General features: G+C 36.7%; 2 protein-coding genes across 2 annotated transcripts; one reads left to right on the top strand and one right to left on the bottom strand.

Annotated features, from left to right (window-relative positions):
- Window positions 1–7,086: 7,086 nt before the first annotated feature.
- On the bottom strand, window positions 7,087–8,097 carry LOC111365739. The gene has a single exon (XM_022986276.1). It carries the CDS (start codon window positions 8,095–8,097, stop codon window positions 7,087–7,089), a length of 1,011 nt encoding a protein of 336 aa, XP_022842044.1.
- A 5,839-nt stretch (window positions 8,098–13,936) lies between these two features.
- Window positions 13,937–16,439, top strand: LOC111365738. Its single transcript, XM_022986275.1, has 5 exons — window positions 13,937–14,871; window positions 14,971–15,588; window positions 15,769–15,903; window positions 15,987–16,041; window positions 16,140–16,439. Exons 1-5 carry the CDS (start codon window positions 13,937–13,939, stop codon window positions 16,437–16,439), a joined length of 2,043 nt encoding a protein of 680 aa, XP_022842043.1.
- The last annotated feature ends 1,754 nt before the right edge of the window (window positions 16,440–18,193 follow it).

Below are 18,193 nucleotides of genomic sequence, written 5' to 3'. Positions count from 1 at the left end.
CGGCCCGGTCCAGTCCAATAATTAATTAATCCAATTAATTAAACCCGGTCCGTGAATTAATTAATCAAATTAATTACTTCGAAATTATAAATAACAAATCCAATTAATTAATTTATCCAACGATTGTTAAATTGATCAATTGGCAATTTGCAATCTTCCAATTCTCTTTTGTGTGTGACCCATTGGTTCCCGACCACGATGCCTAACGACGTGAAATATTATTTTGATCTAATCAAAATTGATAAATTAAAACACCCCTTTTAATTTATCGTCAATTCACATTCGCCGTCCCTGATTGATATCTAGCAATGTGTCAGGGCAATACATGTGAGGGGAAATGTTACGTGGTATGACAAAACCAAATTCGTTCGTTTACCGTGAAACTATAATCCTTTCGTCTATATGATCCAATCAATTACAAGATATGGATTTGTGTCAATCTCGATCATCGCGATCATATCTCACTCCACTATTAAGTCAATATAAATCGAAAACTCCTTTTCGACTTATGAGTACACCTTGGCCAAGGATTTCATCATTGACTTAATTGAATGAAACGCAGATCATAATCTCCTACTATCTAAGAGTGACGAATCCTTTATTGATCAATCACAACCTTCATACGATTCTTGACGTACCCGAACGATGTCGTATTAGCGGCCCTTTTCAGAGCAACATCCAACACCGCCAAAGTATGACTGTCCTCATATAATGTACCATGACGACCTCAAGTCAAAGGACCAATTTCACTACCGAACGTTAGAGATTAACCACCGACACTAAAATAGTTATCCATGTGGAATCTCTCGACGGGTCTCCAATGTTTTGTTCTATAACAAACATCCACGTGTTCATTTAAGTGTCACCACACTTTAACTTGTGAGATCAGCTACTTACTTCACAAGTAAGAAATGCCACACGTGATGGTCTATCCGTAATAACGATATCCGTATCTCGTTATTATTTACGACCACGGATGATTTAAAATTCAATCAGATGTAATTTGTATCTCACAATCACAACTCCTTGTGATTAATAAATTACAAATATTTGAATCTACGGACTCTATTATTTATTTAATTGTCTATTAATTAAATAATAGATCTGCCATTTAATTGCATTAATTATATATAAAAGTATTTATGTCCAAAGTCGATTGGACCTAGGGCATAATACTTACACCTTCACCGTTGGTAAAAATAGGTGAGTTTTACCTATGGATGGGATCATCGAATTGACGAGCTAGGCTATTATCATGGCACTCCGATTTCTATTTTTGGAGCAGGGTCACCTCTGTCGGTTTCTTGGTTTCGCCGGTGAGATAACCCAATTTTCCTTTGCCTTCAACTATTAGTTTGATCGATTGGGCCCATTCTCGAAAGTTCCTTCCGTTCAATATTTCAACAGTGAGTTGAAAGGGGGAATTTTTGGGGTTATTGGAGCCCATCGAAGAGATTGCCTCAGTCTTGGTTTGGAACACTTCTTCGGCCGATTCTTTGCTGTTTTTTTATCATGGAGTGCTAGGATAATTGACGCCTAGCTCTGATATAATGTAGAAGTTGACGAATCACACAATAATTTTTGTGTGTCTTGATTTTATTTCATCCCTATGAACATATTTATACAACCAGCTACATATAAATATGGAAATACAATCTCCTAATTTAAGAAAAGCTAATATCTTTACCTAACTAAGGAAATAACTCTATAAGGTACATCAATCATACTAAGTTAATTACTAATTAACCTGTTTTCTACAAAGGTAGTGGCGGTTTTGTGTGGTGATGATGGCGTTTATGGATAGGTAATGGTCGTAGGATGTTTATGCCCTTGATGGTGGCAAAAGGTAGTGACAGATATGGTAGCGATAGACAAATGTGGTGTTGGCCATAAACATGGTGATGTGGTTCATCAGTTTCAAGGTGGTGGTTTGTTTCGAAGTAAGTTGGATTATTTGATTTCTACATACAATATTTTTAAAATGATTAACCTACTTGTACAATGTTGGATGACAACATTGTTGACAATATATGAATTGACAAAAAAGATTGGGGTGAAAAAATAAGTTGTTCAAATTATCTAATGACAACATGTCATGTGGTATGCTGTCAACTAAGTTGTCATCGAACATTGTACGCCAAGCACGATTATTTTTAAAAACAAAGTGGTGAATAGTGAAATTTAAATTTGACAATATACAACTAGTGCAATTTCCCTAGATTTATTGGGTGTATGGCCAATTTTTATAGTGGACCATGTTAAGAAAAATATCAAAGAAAATTACGAATACCGTTGAAATTATAAAATAATAAAAAGAAATATTACAATAAACAGAGTAACAATGAAAGAGGGAAAATCTAATCATTGATGTAGTAGTAGTATTAGAAGAAATCGAGGCCTTTGTTTTATACAATTTCCTTAAAACATATTCGTCCTTTGCTATTGTACAAGAGGACTGATGACACTTCTGTTTCTCAGGATGCAACAGTTGAACGTGGCTTACCAACACCTCGTCACTAGGCGAACTAAGAATGCTCAAAATTCTATGACTAATCTAGAAAATAATTATCTAGATTACTAAGAACAAGACTCTTGAAAACAAAGAGAGAATAGGAAAATTTATAGAGAACTTAGAGAGCTCTCAAAGTTTGGTGTGTAGAATAAGAAGGAGAGCACCTCCTTATATAGCACTTGGATTTGGGGTTTCAATTTTCTTACTTAACACAAATAATGTTACAATAGCGATAATGCTTTGCAACCACCAATTCAAATACAAATTAATTATGGAATTGAAGAGAATTGAAACCTATGAATTATTATTATAGTTCCATTCTTTTTGTTTTTCCCCCGAATAGACCTAAGGCCTAAAGTCAATATTAATGCATAGAGAGTGGCTAGAATAGGAGGTTGAAAATAAACCTTCACCCTTCAGCCAGGGCTGGTCATCGGCATAGGCAAATAAGGCCTGTGCCTTAGGCCCAAAATCACAAAGGGCCTATTCTGGCCCAATTTAATTTTTTTAATTTTTTTTTATTTTTATCTATTTATTTATTTATTTTTTAAAGAATGAATAGGAAGAGGAAAAATAGTTTTTTCATTAATTGTGAGATAATTGAAATATTTGTTTGTTGTTTTAATCTTAAGTTTTAAATTAACAATATGTTGTATAATATATCGTTGAATTTTGTATTTACGTTGATTTTGGGGGCCTAATTTTTGGACTTCGCCTCGGGTCCCGACAACCATAGGACCGGCTCTAGCTTCAGCCAATAAATCAGGGTGTTAGGGGGAAAAATAGCAACAGTTAATAAGTTGATTTTGGGATTTACATGTACGTTTAGACTCACGTTGAGATTGACCAGCAGGGGCCTCCTCGAAAGTTAATCGAACAGTAATCATATCATATCAACATAAAAGTTAAAATATGTATAAAGCAGTAACTAGAGATCAGTAGACTTTTTAAGATCTATGAATTCTCATGGATTTGATTTGATTTGATTCCGCGATATTCATTAGATTTTAACAAAATTCGTTGGATCTTAATGGATCTTGGACTCATAGGAACATGATATTTCTTAATAGATCATTAAAGAAAAATTATAACTTAATTAAGAAAAATAAAATCTAAAACATTATCGTTCATTGGAAAAAAAAAATCACAACTTTGTCTTTTAAAAGAATAAATTTCATCAATCTACAAAATCAAGTAAATAAATATCAACAAATAAAAAATTAGTTCCATTTGAAAAATTGAACAAAATTGCAATCTACAAAGTAAAATCAATAAATATATTAAAATTAGTTCAATTTGAGAATAAAATCGTTTCATTATAATAACATTACTTATAAAACATGCACTAAATATTTTATAATTAGAGATATTTCAATTGATGAGTAGAGTTTCAACATAAGAATGCATAAATAAGCATGGGGATTGGGTTTGGTTTCTTGTTCCAGTTCTGATTCCTGAAAAGGACTTTAGCCATCCGATTTCAAAATTTAATGGAAATAAGAATTCATTCCTGGTTTCACACCCTTATAAAATTTACTAAAATTTTAGTGGAAGACACACTATTAAGTGTTTGTTGTGTGTATTGGGTTGTCTTTTACCTCACACTACAACAAAAAAAAAAAAAAAAAAACCTTTTGCAACGTATTTTTACAACGTTCGAATGTATGTTGCAAATCTCGATGTTGCCGTAGAATATGAGAATACAACGTGTTTTAAATGTTGCTAATATCCATTTTGTAACTTTTTTGAATGTTGTTAATAACTTTTTGTAACATTTTTTGAATGTTGCTAATAACCTTTTTGCAACATTTTTTTGAATATTGTAATAATGTTTTTGCAATATTTAAAAAATATTGCTATTAAATTTTTTGTAATTTTTTTTGAATATTGCTAACAATGTTTTTGAAACGGTTTTTGAATGTTGCTATTAACACTTTTGCAATATTTGTTGAAGTTGTCTGTACTTATATCTTTATTTTTTGCAACAATTTTTTACCGTTGTCATAGGTCATTTTATATATTTTTAAAAATTTTGCATTTTTTTTTTATCTGTAAAGCTATTTACACAAATCGATCACAAAAATTAAAAAAAATAAATAAAATAATTATTTGGGCCTGCATGAAATTGATATAATTTCATTAGTTCATACGAAATAAATATAGAACAAATCATTGCAATAAATCGAAAAAAAATTCTTGATTTGCTATTAAGTGTTTTTTTTTTGTATTGGGGTGTTTTTTTCCCCCCAAAAAAAAAAAAAAAAAAAAAAAAAAAAACCTTTTGCAACGTATTTTTACAACGTTCGAATGTATGTTGCAAATCTCGATGTTGCCGTAGAATATGAGAATACAACGTGTTTTAAATGTTGCTAATATCCATTTTGTAACTTTTTTGAATGTTGTTAATAACTTTTTGTAACATTTTTTGAATGTTGCTAATAACCTTTTTGCAACATTTTTTTGAATATTGTAATAATGTTTTTGCAATATTTAAAAAATATTGCTATTAAATTTTTTGTAATTTTTTTTGAATATTGCTAACAATGTTTTTGAAACGGTTTTTGAATGTTGCTATTAACACTTTTGCAATATTTGTTGAAGTTGTCTGTACTTATATCTTTATTTTTTGCAACAATTTTTTACCGTTGTCATAGGTCATTTTATATATTTTTAAAAATTTTGCATTTTTTTTTTATCTGTAAAGCTATTTACACAAATCGATCACAAAAATTAAAAAAAATAAATAAAATAATTATTTGGGCCTGCATGAAATTGATATAATTTCATTAGTTCATACGAAATAAATATAGAACAAATCATTGCAATAAATCGAAAAAAAATTCTTGATTTGCATATTGTCTATTAAATAAAAAAATTAACATAAAATACAAAATAATGGTACAATATCAAACCATAGAGAGTATTGGGGGAAATGGGGATTTTCACAGGTTTTCTTGAACAGTTGCGGTCACATAGGACATGGCACTCAGAGTACTTACACCTAGCAACTACAGCCCATGAGCACCGCCATTTCTTAGTGTCAGTCCTCAGACATCTGCCTGGCTCTGAATCCATGGCCGCTTTCCTCATTATCCAGAATGTAGCACTGATCCACCATAGATATACATAGTCAAGCACAATATAGCATATGAAATTACATGGATTCTAAAAGTTCATAAGAAGATTTCTCAAAATTTCAGTTTGTTTAAACATCTCTAGAACTCAAACTTCTGTCAGCGGCTCTTTTCTGATGCTGCCAAGCACTGTGATCAGCCATAACACTTGAAATGCCAATACCAAAATGCATACAGAAACTAACATCAATTTAGTGATCCTCAATGCAAAAAAGAGCAATTAATACAACAATCCTGATGAGCTAAATGCGGTTGCATAATAATGTAATTGCATATGGAAGAATAATAGCAAATAAGAAAACCAGATGATAAATTATAAAAGAATAATACCAACAAAAGACAATTTCTAGATGGTCTTGCAAAGTCAAGCATCCGGATTGTGGTGCAAAAAATCGGTAGAAAAAGTAAGGAAACAGAAAAGAGCTTAGCAAGACAATTAACCTCTGTAAGAACAATTAGGAAGTGCAAAAGGTATTACCACAGAAATTTTAACTGAAAATTCTAGTAACGTGCGCTACAATAATCATGTCAAACTCATCTTTCCATTTTGATAAAATTTTGATTTTTAGAGTGTACTGATACATGATGAGTTACTACAGATGAATTGCATATTGTGAGTGTCTAGTCTTCTCTAGCTAGAGAGACACCCTATGGGAAGTCTTCTCTTCCCTTCGAATTGGAAGGTTTTCTACATAAGTTTGGGTTTTAGAATCTTATTTGCATTTGCTAGATTTAAGTCAGTTGACTCTGTGTCTTATTGGGTATTTAAATTAATCTAAACCATTTTGTGACCCTAATTGAAAAAATAAAAAAATCATTTAGCAGTGTTATTGATGAGTAAAGTGATTTCTTTTTCTTTTTTCTTTTTAGTTTAATTTGGTAGTTCCCATCCAAACAGTATTTATTTTTTTATTTGTTATTATTATTATTATTTGTATTATCCTCATCATAGTGTAATTTAATTAATTAATTAATTAATTTTATTTATATTTTTTATATATATATTTTTTCATCCTGCTTCATTTTATGATAATGGATATGTCAAACTTTAAATGACATCGGTATTCACGTGACAGGCTAGTTTTAGATATTCCCTTCCTAACACCAATTTATAAATGATTAATAAATTTATTCAAAGTTAAACGCTAATTTTAATCACACATTTATAAAGAATTACTCATTATTATCTACACGTGGGATCTAATGTTATTCATTTTTATAAACCATTTATAAATTTGTAAAATGTAGGAACTTAACATCTTAGGCTGATTATAGGTAGAAAAACCAATTTTACAGAGAATAAAAGTAAATAAAGCAAGAAAAAGCCAATATATTGCAAAAGTAATTGAGCAATTCAGTTTCACAGTTCATTATTTGCTACATAGTACAAGATTGTATGTAAATTGATGCAAACAGAACCATATCAGAAATATCCCATAATCAAACTTCATATTGCTTCAGTTGAACATCTTTAGTCTTTAAAGGAACATATTCTCCAAGATACCCTCCAAGATGATCGGCTAACGATGATTTATCGATGTTTTGGTGGTGATACGACTTGCAGATGAAATAGATTATTGTCTGCATGATGAGGCCTAATAGCATCAAAATTGACAGCAAAAACAGGCATAAACTTCCATACCCTATTCTGTTTAGAAGTCCAATATCTCTCTTCTTAATCACGAAATGATTTTTGAAAAACATCTGAATTCCTGAAAAGCATAGACCAAATAGAAGAAAAATACCAACAGAAAGTCCCATTTTCCCCTTGATCAGAGCCCGACTTTTTGCCATGGCATTAAGGCCATAACTTTCTTCCAGAACCGAAACCACGGTTGCCAGATGCCATATTACACTGACATATACCGATCCAATGAAGTATATGACGATAAAAAGTAAGGCGAGATTATCCACAACTTTGTCAGATGATCCGAGCAAATAAAGACTCAAAAGTAAAATCACGATCAAGACTGCAATGAAACTGAATGCAAAGAGAATAATAAAATTCCATATAAACGTAACCATAAGCCTCTTCCAAACCTTTGGAACCACACTCATAATCTTTATGAAGCTAATTTCTTTGCCAGTATAAATACATGCTATTGTATAAACAACAGCAGATGTAGAAAGAAGGGCAAGAATGATGAAGAAAATCAAGTAGCCGATCTTGAACAAAGTATAGGCAGTCAATTTAGATGATAAAATACTCATAATTGTGTTATATGAAGAAGTACCCGCTGGAGTTATATTAAACGTGGATTCATTGTTCATGATATCTGCAAATAGGAGCTCTGAGATTTGGATGTGTGCTAAGTAGATGAAGGAAAGAGGAAGGATCAAGGCTAAGGTTATTTGACTGAAAATTTTTCCCCATGAAGTAACTATATTGTATGATTCTTTGAAGATTCCAAAGAACCCCACAAACTGAATTTCTTCTTGGTCCCTATCCATGATCTTCAGAGAACTTTTTAGGGGAAAATGGATTTGGGATTGAAGAAGGGAGTATGTTATAGACGTTGACAAGTTGGATTAGGCCTTTTGGTCTTGGGTGTAACGGGAAATGGACGATTTCTTCGAAGAAATTTCACCAATCACCACCATCCTTCTTGTGTCATTAGAGTTTGTCATGAATGGCGTGGACAAGAAATCTACACAACTTAAAGAATTGTTCGAGTTGCCAACATGATTCTGCGTACTCTACTAGGGGAAAAAAAAAACTGTAAATAAAATTATTTATGACATCAATTATTATTTTAAAACTAGGCTTTATACAACCCCAAATACCGTGCCAGATGGTTCATATTACATTATTTATGATGGCATTTCCAATGGCTGCCTTTCGTAATAATTGATCATATTTAAGGCAATTTTTGGCACATCAAATAGTATTGTTTATGTTTTTCTAATAATTATATTACAATCACACTATATGAACAACAAAGTTGACATAAAATTTGACACAATACTACATGGCATTCTATTGTTTGATAGTTCAAAATATGATCAGCTTTTTTTATCCAATCATCTACTGCCATATGTAATTTTGTCAAGCTTTCTGTCTAATCTTCTTGATAAAGTAGCTTTATCCTTATATTAATACTAGAGGATTTATTATTTGCTCAACATTTTAATAATAGTAAAGGTCCACAATATTTGTTCACTTTAGCACTTATGTCCACAACTCTTTTAATTTTCAATTAAATAGAACATCTTGCCTATGATGGTGATTTATCCAAATATTCTGCTATCATTGCTCATAGGGATCCATTCTCTGCTGCCAGTGCCGTTAAACTTGCAGCCATCTCTTATATGGTACGTGTAGAGGAGATTTTTCTACTTTGGCGACGACGCTTTGCCGAAAAACCACGCTGCCAACTTTCCAGGGGATTACTTCCGCTGCCTTTTTTGTTATACAATGCTATTTTTGTGGTTCTTACTAAGAATTTCTGTACCAACGCCCAAAGCTACAAATTGGATAGGATTTATCTCACACGACTCATTGTCTTCTAAACAGTTTTTTGGTTGCTTTTTTCTCAAAAAAAAAATTGCAGAATTTCCTTTAGTCATTGTCTTTTTAGCGACAAGTGGCAGTCTAATCAGTAAGTTTCCAATTGAATTTGCTAACTTCACATTTTACTTACCACTTCACTTTTCTTTTTTTACTCATTAGTTGTGATGTCACTCTAAAGAGGTTTATGAGAGAAGAGAGAAGAGAGAAGAGAGAGAGAGAGAGTAATCCACATTGAAAGTCAAAGAAATAATGTTAGATCCGGAAACTCTTCCCTTTGAATTGGAAGGTTTTCCATATAAATTTTTGTTTTAAGAATTTATTTTTCGTATTTGCATTTGTTAGATTTGACTATTTGTCTAATTGGGTTTGTTAAAATGATTGATAAACCATTTTGTCAAATGAAATAAAAATAAAAATAAAATCATTTTGCACTGTTATGATCTGTAAGTAGTTTCTTTAATTTAGGGTCCGTTTGATTGCAAAAATGAAATTTGGATGGAAAAAAAACAAATTATAGGGAATTGAATTGCCTAGAAATTGTTTTATTGAGAATTGTTAATTATTGTGTTTGATTGTTATAATTTTCCACCTGAAAAATGTTGAAATAAAAGTGTCTTTTCGTGTTCGTTTGGCATTATTTTTCATGAAAATTGTCTATTTAAGGGATATTCTTTTTTACAATTGCTCCTAGAATTTGTTTCCCAAAAAAAAACAAAAAAATCCAAGAAAACCAAAAATATTCAAAAATCATTTATCTCGTTTGGCTTTGTTTTACATGAAAATTATCAATTTAAGGGATGTCTTTTTTTTTTTTTAATTGTTTCTAGAATTTGTTTCAATTGCAGAAAAATTGAAAAAAATTAAAAAAGATTAAAAAGAAAAATGAAAACAAGGAAAACTAATTCCCATCATCTAGTAGGAATTGAAAAGCGATGAAAACCTAGAATATGCTAACTTGGCGGCCAAAGTAGGGAAATCAATTTCCTAGAAAATTTTGTCAATCAAACGGATCAAAAGTGAAATTTGGAATTTGTTTTCCATTTTCCATGAAAAAAATTGGACTATCAAATATAGCCATAGTTTCTTTGTATCGTTCTCGTTCCCGTCCAAACATTTGACTTTTTTGTATCATTCTCATCCGTAGTGTTATTGTTGTGTCCTTTGAAAGGCTTGGTTCACGTATTGTCCTCCTTTTCATGAATGTAGTGATAAATGCACCTAGACAAAATAATTTGACTATGCACCAAAATAAGCAAAGTACATTAAGAAACAAACTTCCCTATCAAAGCTCCAGATGTTTGGCACCAAAAGTGGATGGGTCAATGCTCAAATCAAGAACTGAAGACCACACAGGACACAGCAACACCACAAAAATTGGACCAAGATTATCCACTCAAAATGGACCACAAAAGATACCTAAAACCCAGTCGAAATTGCACAGATAGGCAACGAAACAGGGGACAAAACGATGCAGCAAACAGAGGGGAATACACACTAATACTTACATTCTGGGATAACTCGACCACCATATTATCCCGAGGATTACGCTACCCTTTTATGATATCAATAAATGAATGCTCGATCATTTTAGCCCGACCACAAATCTTGGATAAACTTGCAATTCCACATATGGAGTGCTCGAGCATATGCTCAACCTGGGGGTTATTCTCGAGCACTCACTGTCTTGCTGCTTTACATATTACGATTCTTGTGCTCGAGCATACACTCCCCTCACAACCTACGATTGTTGACCTTTTAGAATTTCTATGCAATTAGGACTCTAACTCAACCATATACTTGACTCCCGCAAGGATTCTATCCCACATATAATTATGGTATTTGACCAACTCCTTAACTCTACAGGACTCCAACAGATAAGGACATCCAGCTAGTTGAGTCCCACTAGGAGAATGTCGCTTACTACTATAAATACAGAACCTTGAGTCATTATTCAGGTACGTTTTTCATTATTCTCTAGTTTATAGCCTCACACTTATAATTCCCTTTCTGACTTAAGGATCGAAGGGGCGACGAGAACACACCTCATTGCCTTTGTTTTAGGTATCGGAAGAGTACGATCGTGCTCAATCCGAGATTTTGAATCATCAAGCTCGGGAAATCTATAGGTACAATTTTTGGTAACATCATTGGCGCCATCTGTGGGAAACACTACCAAAAGCCATGGTTAACACACGATCAAGTCTTCCTCCCGCAAGCTCATCCGCTCCCATCCCTTATCCTGTCGAAGATCAACTAGCTCCCCATGAAGAATCGTCAAGAGTGCTCGCACCTCTGCCAGCGGTCATCACAACCCAAGCCTTTGAAGAGCTCGGTCAGTAGGTGGTCATGCTCACGCAACTCTTAAGTCAAAGAAATTCACATCCATCGCCAGCGCAAGTGGAGCATGGCGATTTTATGGTTGATGCTTGAGCACGACCACCATACCTCGCAACTGGCGGAGTAGGAACCTTGGGTACTCACATTATGGTCTCGGGGTCGATATCGGTCGCCATGGATTCCGGTGAAATTACCCGGATTATTCAAGAAGGAATTACAGCTGGCCTACAACAGAATGCTCAGGGGCCAGTAGGTTTCATCCCTAACACTCCATTCACGCCAGAGACATTATCATATCCCTTGCCTGATAGATTCAAATATCCTCGCGTTAAAGAGTATGATGGGACGACCAACCCCATCAACCATCTCAATGTATACACTGATGTCATGAACTTGCAAGTTGCGCCAGATCAGGTTATGTGCAAAGCCTTTCCACAAACACTGACTAATGCTGCTAGAGATTGGTTCTTGACATTGGAGCCCAACTCCATAGCCTCATTCTCAAATTTGGCTGATAAGTTCTCAGCCTTCTTTGCAAGCAGCAAGCAAATCAGGAAGACTGTGGCCTCTCTCATGCAACTTCGCCAGGGACCAACTGAGACCCTACGAGGATTCATGACAAAGTTTAACAAGGAAAGGCTTCACCCGACCTTCACATCACAGCAGCTGTCTCCATCCTCACTTATGTCGTAAGATGTGAAGCTTTCAAGATGTCTTTATCAAAGACCCCATCGCAGACAGTGATCGAGCTCTTCACCCGAGCTGAAAAATACATTAATATGGAGGAAATACTAATTCCAAGAAGACATGGTCCTTTCCATGAAAAGATCGAGAATAAGAGGCAACATGATCCCGTCCCCCAGCATGAGCTTCCCCGGGTAAGTGTAGGAATGAGGCGCCGTCAGCACCTCTCACTCGGTTGAACACCTCTAAGATAAACATGTTGATAGAGGTTAAGGATATGAAAGAATTAAAGTGGCTTTCAAGGATGAAGTCGCCCCCTGACACAAGAGATAGGAGCAAGTATTGAGAATTTCACAGGGATCATGGCCATACTATAGAGGACTGTGATGCTTTACAGCGAGAAATTGAAGCCTTATCAAAAGAGGATTTTTAAAGAATTACATTGGTCATGATAAACGGCCAAGGAATGACCGTGACAATCGAAAGAGCCTGGGGTCGGAAGCAGTGCTCAACCCACTACCGGAACCATTAATATTATCATTGGGGGCATAGCATCCGGCGAAGACACAAGTAGTGGGTGAAAGCAGTATACCCGCCAGCATGCTCATACCCCAAAAGAATCCAATGATGAAGTTAAAGACATCACTTTTGGTGCAAGAGATTTGGAAGGAATATCATATCCTCATGAAGATGCCTTGGTCGTTTCTGCGGTTGTGGCTAACTTCGAAGTAAAGAGAATTCTGGTTGATAATGGGAGTGCAGCAAATATACTCTCGCAGGATGCTTTCACCAAAATGGGGATCTCTTCCAAACAACTCAAAGTAATAAAAACTCCCCTACAGGGATTTGGTGGTGGAGTCATTATCCCTGACGGCATCGTCGAGCTCCCGTTTACATTAGGAACTGGTAATATACAAATAATGAAGATCACACCATTCCAAGTGGTAAATACCCCAATGGCCTACAACATCATTCTGGGAAGACCCCTACCGAACAAGATCCAGGCTATTGTGTCAACTTTCTACCTGGCCATGAAGTTTTCCACAGGTCATGGCATTGGAGTAGTTCGAGGAGATCAAACAGCTGCTAGACAGTGCTAGGTTACTAGCATCCAAGGAATGAGTGCTGACGTCATGTAACTTACGGACCTCAAGCTCGAGCTCGAGCTCGAGCTAAGGGGAAGATTGGCCCCCGTTGAGGAGTTGGAAGTGGTCGAGCTCGAGCACGGGAAAGTCGTTACTATTGGTCGGGGTCTCAAGGCCAACCTCCGGGAAGAAATCATCAATTTTCTGTCCTGCAACATTGATATTTTTGCATGGAAGGTGGAGGATATGCCAGGGATAGACCCAGAAGTAGCTGTCCATAAACTCAATATCAACCCAGGGGCCAAACCTGTTAAGCAAAGGAAAAGACAGTTTATACCGGAAAGATGTGTGGTCATTCAGGAAGAAGTCAGCAAATTGTTGGGAGCGGGGTTCATAAGGGAAGTCCAATACCCCGATTGGCTCGCTAATGTTGTTCTAGTGAAAAAGGCCAGTGGTAAATGGAGGGTCTGCATTGACTTCACAGATTTTAATAAGGCGTGCCCAAAGGACAGCTACCGCTACCAAGGATTGATAATTTTGTGGATAGCACATCCGGACATAAGCTCTACAGCTTCTTAGATGCATTCTCAGGGTATCATCAAATCCTCATGGCTAAAGAAGACCAAGAGAAGACTTCATTCATGGCTGATTCAGCCATATATTACTATAGGTGATGTCATTTGGGTTGAAAAATGCTGGGGCGACATATCAGAGGCTCATAAACAAAGTCTTCGCCGATTTGATAGGGAAGAACATCGAGGCCTATGTGGACAATATGGTTGTAAAGAGTAAGAAGGTGGAGGAGTACATATTCGACCTAGAAGAGGTGTTCGTCACCCTACGAAAATATAAAATGAAGCTCAATCCGGAGAAATGTGTATTCAGCGTAGCTTCAGGAAAGTTTCTGGGTTTCATGATCACTCATCGGGGGATTGAGGCTAACCCTGACAAGATTCAGGCTCTGGCAGCAATGGAATCACCAAGGACCAAGAAAGAGGTTCAAAAGTTGATAGGCAGGGTAGCTACCTTAAATAGGTTCATGGCTAGAGCAGCAGACAGGTGCTTCCCCTTCTTCAAAGCCCTCAGGGATAATCATTGCTTTGAATGGAATGAGGAGTGCGAGAAGGCTTTTCAGGAGCTCAAGCAGACATTGGAATCTCCTCCTATCCTTACCAAACCCGAGCCCGAAGATACTCTTTATTTATACTTAGCCGTATCTCAAAATGCAGTGAGTGGTGTCTTGGTGAAAGAGGTTAACAGGGCCCAGCAACCCATTTATTATGTAAGTAAAGTCCTACTTGATGCAGAAACAAGATACACTTTGGCAGAACAGCTTGCCCTTGCACTGATAGTGGCAGCACGAAAACTTCGACAATATTTTCAGTCACATCCTATTGTAGTGCTCACCAATCAGCCTCTAAAACACATTTTTCAAAAACCAGATGTCTCAGGAAGATTATTGAGGTGGGTAATTGAACTCAAAGAATTTGACATAGAGTTCAAGCCCCGCCCATTTACCAAAGCTCAGGCCTTAGCTGACTTCATTGCAGAACTCACCCCAAGGCCTCGGGGGCAAGATGGTAGCTCGAGCTCGACCACAGGTGTGTGGTAAATTTTCATCGATGGAGCATCAAACTCCTTGGGCTCGGGTGCAGGAATCATAATCATAAGCCCGGACATGCTCATAAACATTCAGTACGCACTCAGGTTTGAATTTGAGGCGACCAATAATAAAGCAGAGTATGAGGCCATCATCATAGCCATGGAACTCGCCATAAATCTCGAGATTGAAAATATCAAAATTTACAGTGATTCCCAGTTGGTGGTTGGACAAATCAAAGGGACGTTCAATAGGAAGGATGAGAAGATGAGTTTATACTACTTGAAAGTGCATGATCTCCAGAGAAAGTTCAAGAGTTGTGGAATTGTGAAAATCACTCGGGCTGAGAATTGTAAGGCCGATGCCTTGTCAAGATTGGTGTTCATGGGAATAGATGACCTTGACAGGACAGTCCACGTTAGAATTGTAACCGAGCTAAGCATCAATCAAACCATAGGAATCATGGATATTGATAAAGAGCCATCATGGATGGATCCAATAGTGGACTTCATAAAACATGGTAATCTTCCAGAAGATCCTCGGGCAGCAAGAAGCATCCGGTCCAAAACTCCGAGGTATTGCATGATTGAAGGAGTTTTATTTCGCAGGAGCCTCACACTTCCATACCTCAAATGCCTTAGGCCTTCTGAATCATCCCAGGCCCTAGAAGAAGATTCATATGGGAACCATCAAGGAGCTCGGGCATTAGACTTCAAGCCCATAAGGTATGGATATTATTGGCCAACCATGAAGAAAGACGCCTAGGAATATGTCAAGAAGTGCGACAAGTGCCAAAGATTTGGCAATGTCATCCACCATCCCGTAGAGGACCTCACAAACATTAGTTGCACAACCCCATTTGAGCAGTGGGGAATCGACATCCTTGGTCCCTTTCCAATAACTAGGGGACAATTGAAGTTTGTGGCTGTGGCTGTGGCTGTGGCTGTAGAGTATTTCATTAAGTGGGTGGAGGCCGAGGCTTTAGCAACAATTTCAGAGCCTAAGTTGAGAAGTTTCATTTGGAGATCCATCATATGCAGGTTCGGGATACCGAAGTCCTCATAACTAATAATGGTAGGTAGTTTGACAATGCAAATTTTAAAAACTTCTATTCCAACCAAAGGGTTGATGACAGTTTAACGTCGGTTGCCCATCTTCAAAGTAATGCTCTCGCCGAAGTGACCAATCGGATTATATTACAAGACCTCCTTACAAGGATCGGGGATGCAAGAGGTTCCTGATCTGACGAGTTACCTTCCATACTTTGGACGTATAGAACGTCCCACAGAACTACTACGGGGAAACCTCCTTCATGTTGGCTTTTAGTGCTGAGGCCATCATCCCTGTTGAATTTAGGTTGCCCAGCCAAAGAATGCTTGAGCCCGATGATGCAGGACGCACCACTGAACACCTCGACCTCTTAGAAGAAGTTTGTGATCAGGAAGCTTTAAGAATGACCTCCTACCAAGATAAAACAGCAAAGTACTTCAATAAAAAAGTGAGGATGCGGAGATTCAAAGCCGGAGACTTTGTGTTAAGAAGGCCAACGCAGCAGGTCATGCCCTGGGTAAGCTAGGACCAGTTTGGGAAGGGTCCTTTGAAATCATACGACAGCTCCAAGGAGGCGCATACAGTTTAAGGGATACATCAAGAAGGCTACTTCCAGGACCATGAAACGCCAAGAATTTAAAGATATATTACAAGTAACTTAGTCTTCCAGTTATCAATAGTCAGGCCTGTGCGTCAAGGTTCACGTTTTCAATTCTCGGGCCTGCGTGCCAAGGTTCACGTTTTTAGTTGTCAGGCCTGCGTGCCAAGTCTATTTTTAAAAGTACAATAAGAATTAAGATATTCGTCAAAATATGATCTAGCTACTAAAAGCCTTGCCCGCGCAAGCAACTCAAGCCTTGTCCCGCGTGAGCAATAAAAAAGTCTTGCCTCGCGCAAGCAACAAAAAGCCTTGCCTTGTGCAAGCAATCAAAAAGCCTTGCCTCGCGTAAGCAACTCAAGCCTTGTCTCGCACAAGCAAGTCAAGCCTTGCCCCAAGCAAGCAATCAAGCTAAGCCACGCACAGACTTACAAGTAACATTCCCAAGCACACAGTGCCCGATCAACGATGTGAGAGATCTTATTAAAAGGCCATTACTGTCCTCGAGAATCACGCTATAGGTTGATACAATTACATTGTCATTGAGTCGTCGAGATAACTTTTATACATGCTTGCAACGCATAATGTTCAAAAATGATTTTACAAATTGAGTCGTCGAGATAACTTTTGTACATGCTTGAGCTCAACGCATAATGTTCAAAATGATTTCACAAATTGAGTCCTCGAGATAACTTGTGTCTGTGCTTGAGCTCAAAGCATAATGTTCAAAAATGATTTCACAAATTGAGTCCTCGGGATAACTTGTGTACATGCTCGAGCTCAAAGCATAATGTTCAAAAATGATTTCACAAATTGAGTCCTCGGGATAACTTGTTTACATGCTCGAGCTCAACGCATAATGTTCAAAAATGATTCCACAAATTAAGTCCTCGAGATAACTTGTATACATGCTCGAGCTCAACGCATAATGTTCAAAAATGATTTTACAAATTGAGTCCTCGAGATAAATTGTCTACATGCTCGAGTTCAACACATAATTTCAAAAATAATTTTATAAAATTCAGTCCTCAAGAGTATTATTTGTCGAGCATGACAAAAATAAATCTTTGTTGTCGGTAAATAAGTACGTTAAGGCTAGAACTTCATTTAGGCATCGAGATATTAATGCATCTTAGGCGTCGAGTTATTTAACTTGTCTAGGCATCGAGTTATGGATTCTCATATGAACTTAAGGTTCGAGCAAACATAATCGAAGTAACATAGCAAGAAACGTAAGATAAGCTCAGGAAGAATGCATTAATTTCAAAAACTGATTAATCAAGTACAAGAGCCAAAAGTATCCAAAAACAAAAAGGAAAACAGAAACTAATCTAGGTCCTCGGCTCTTTCCTCGGAGGCCGTGTTTTCTTGCTCTTCTTCCATGTCCTCGCCGTCAATATTGACCTCCTGGTCCTCGACGGTATCCTCGGACTCTGAAAGCTCGAGGTCTTCAGCAACCTCGAGGATGCTCTTTAAATTCTCAAGCTTTGTGTCAGGCTTCGATCGCAAAAATACCCGAGCCTCTTTCAAAGCATGGAAGTACGAGCCCATGGCGTACTCCCCCTTCAGCGCGCTGAACTCCTAGGACTTTTCGAAATCTTCGATCGCAATGCGTCGAGCTTCAGTTAGACGAGTTTCAAAATTCTTCTTCAAATGCTTGATTTCGAGCTTTAAATCCTCGG

Source organism: Olea europaea, chromosome 17 (genome assembly GCF_002742605.1).
Source record: "Olea europaea var. sylvestris chromosome 17, O_europaea_v1, whole genome shotgun sequence".
Classification (NCBI taxonomy): domain Eukaryota; kingdom Viridiplantae; phylum Streptophyta; class Magnoliopsida; order Lamiales; family Oleaceae; genus Olea; species Olea europaea.
Note: the sequence above shows the minus strand (reverse complement) of the source record. Positions and strands in the feature narration are given on the sequence as shown.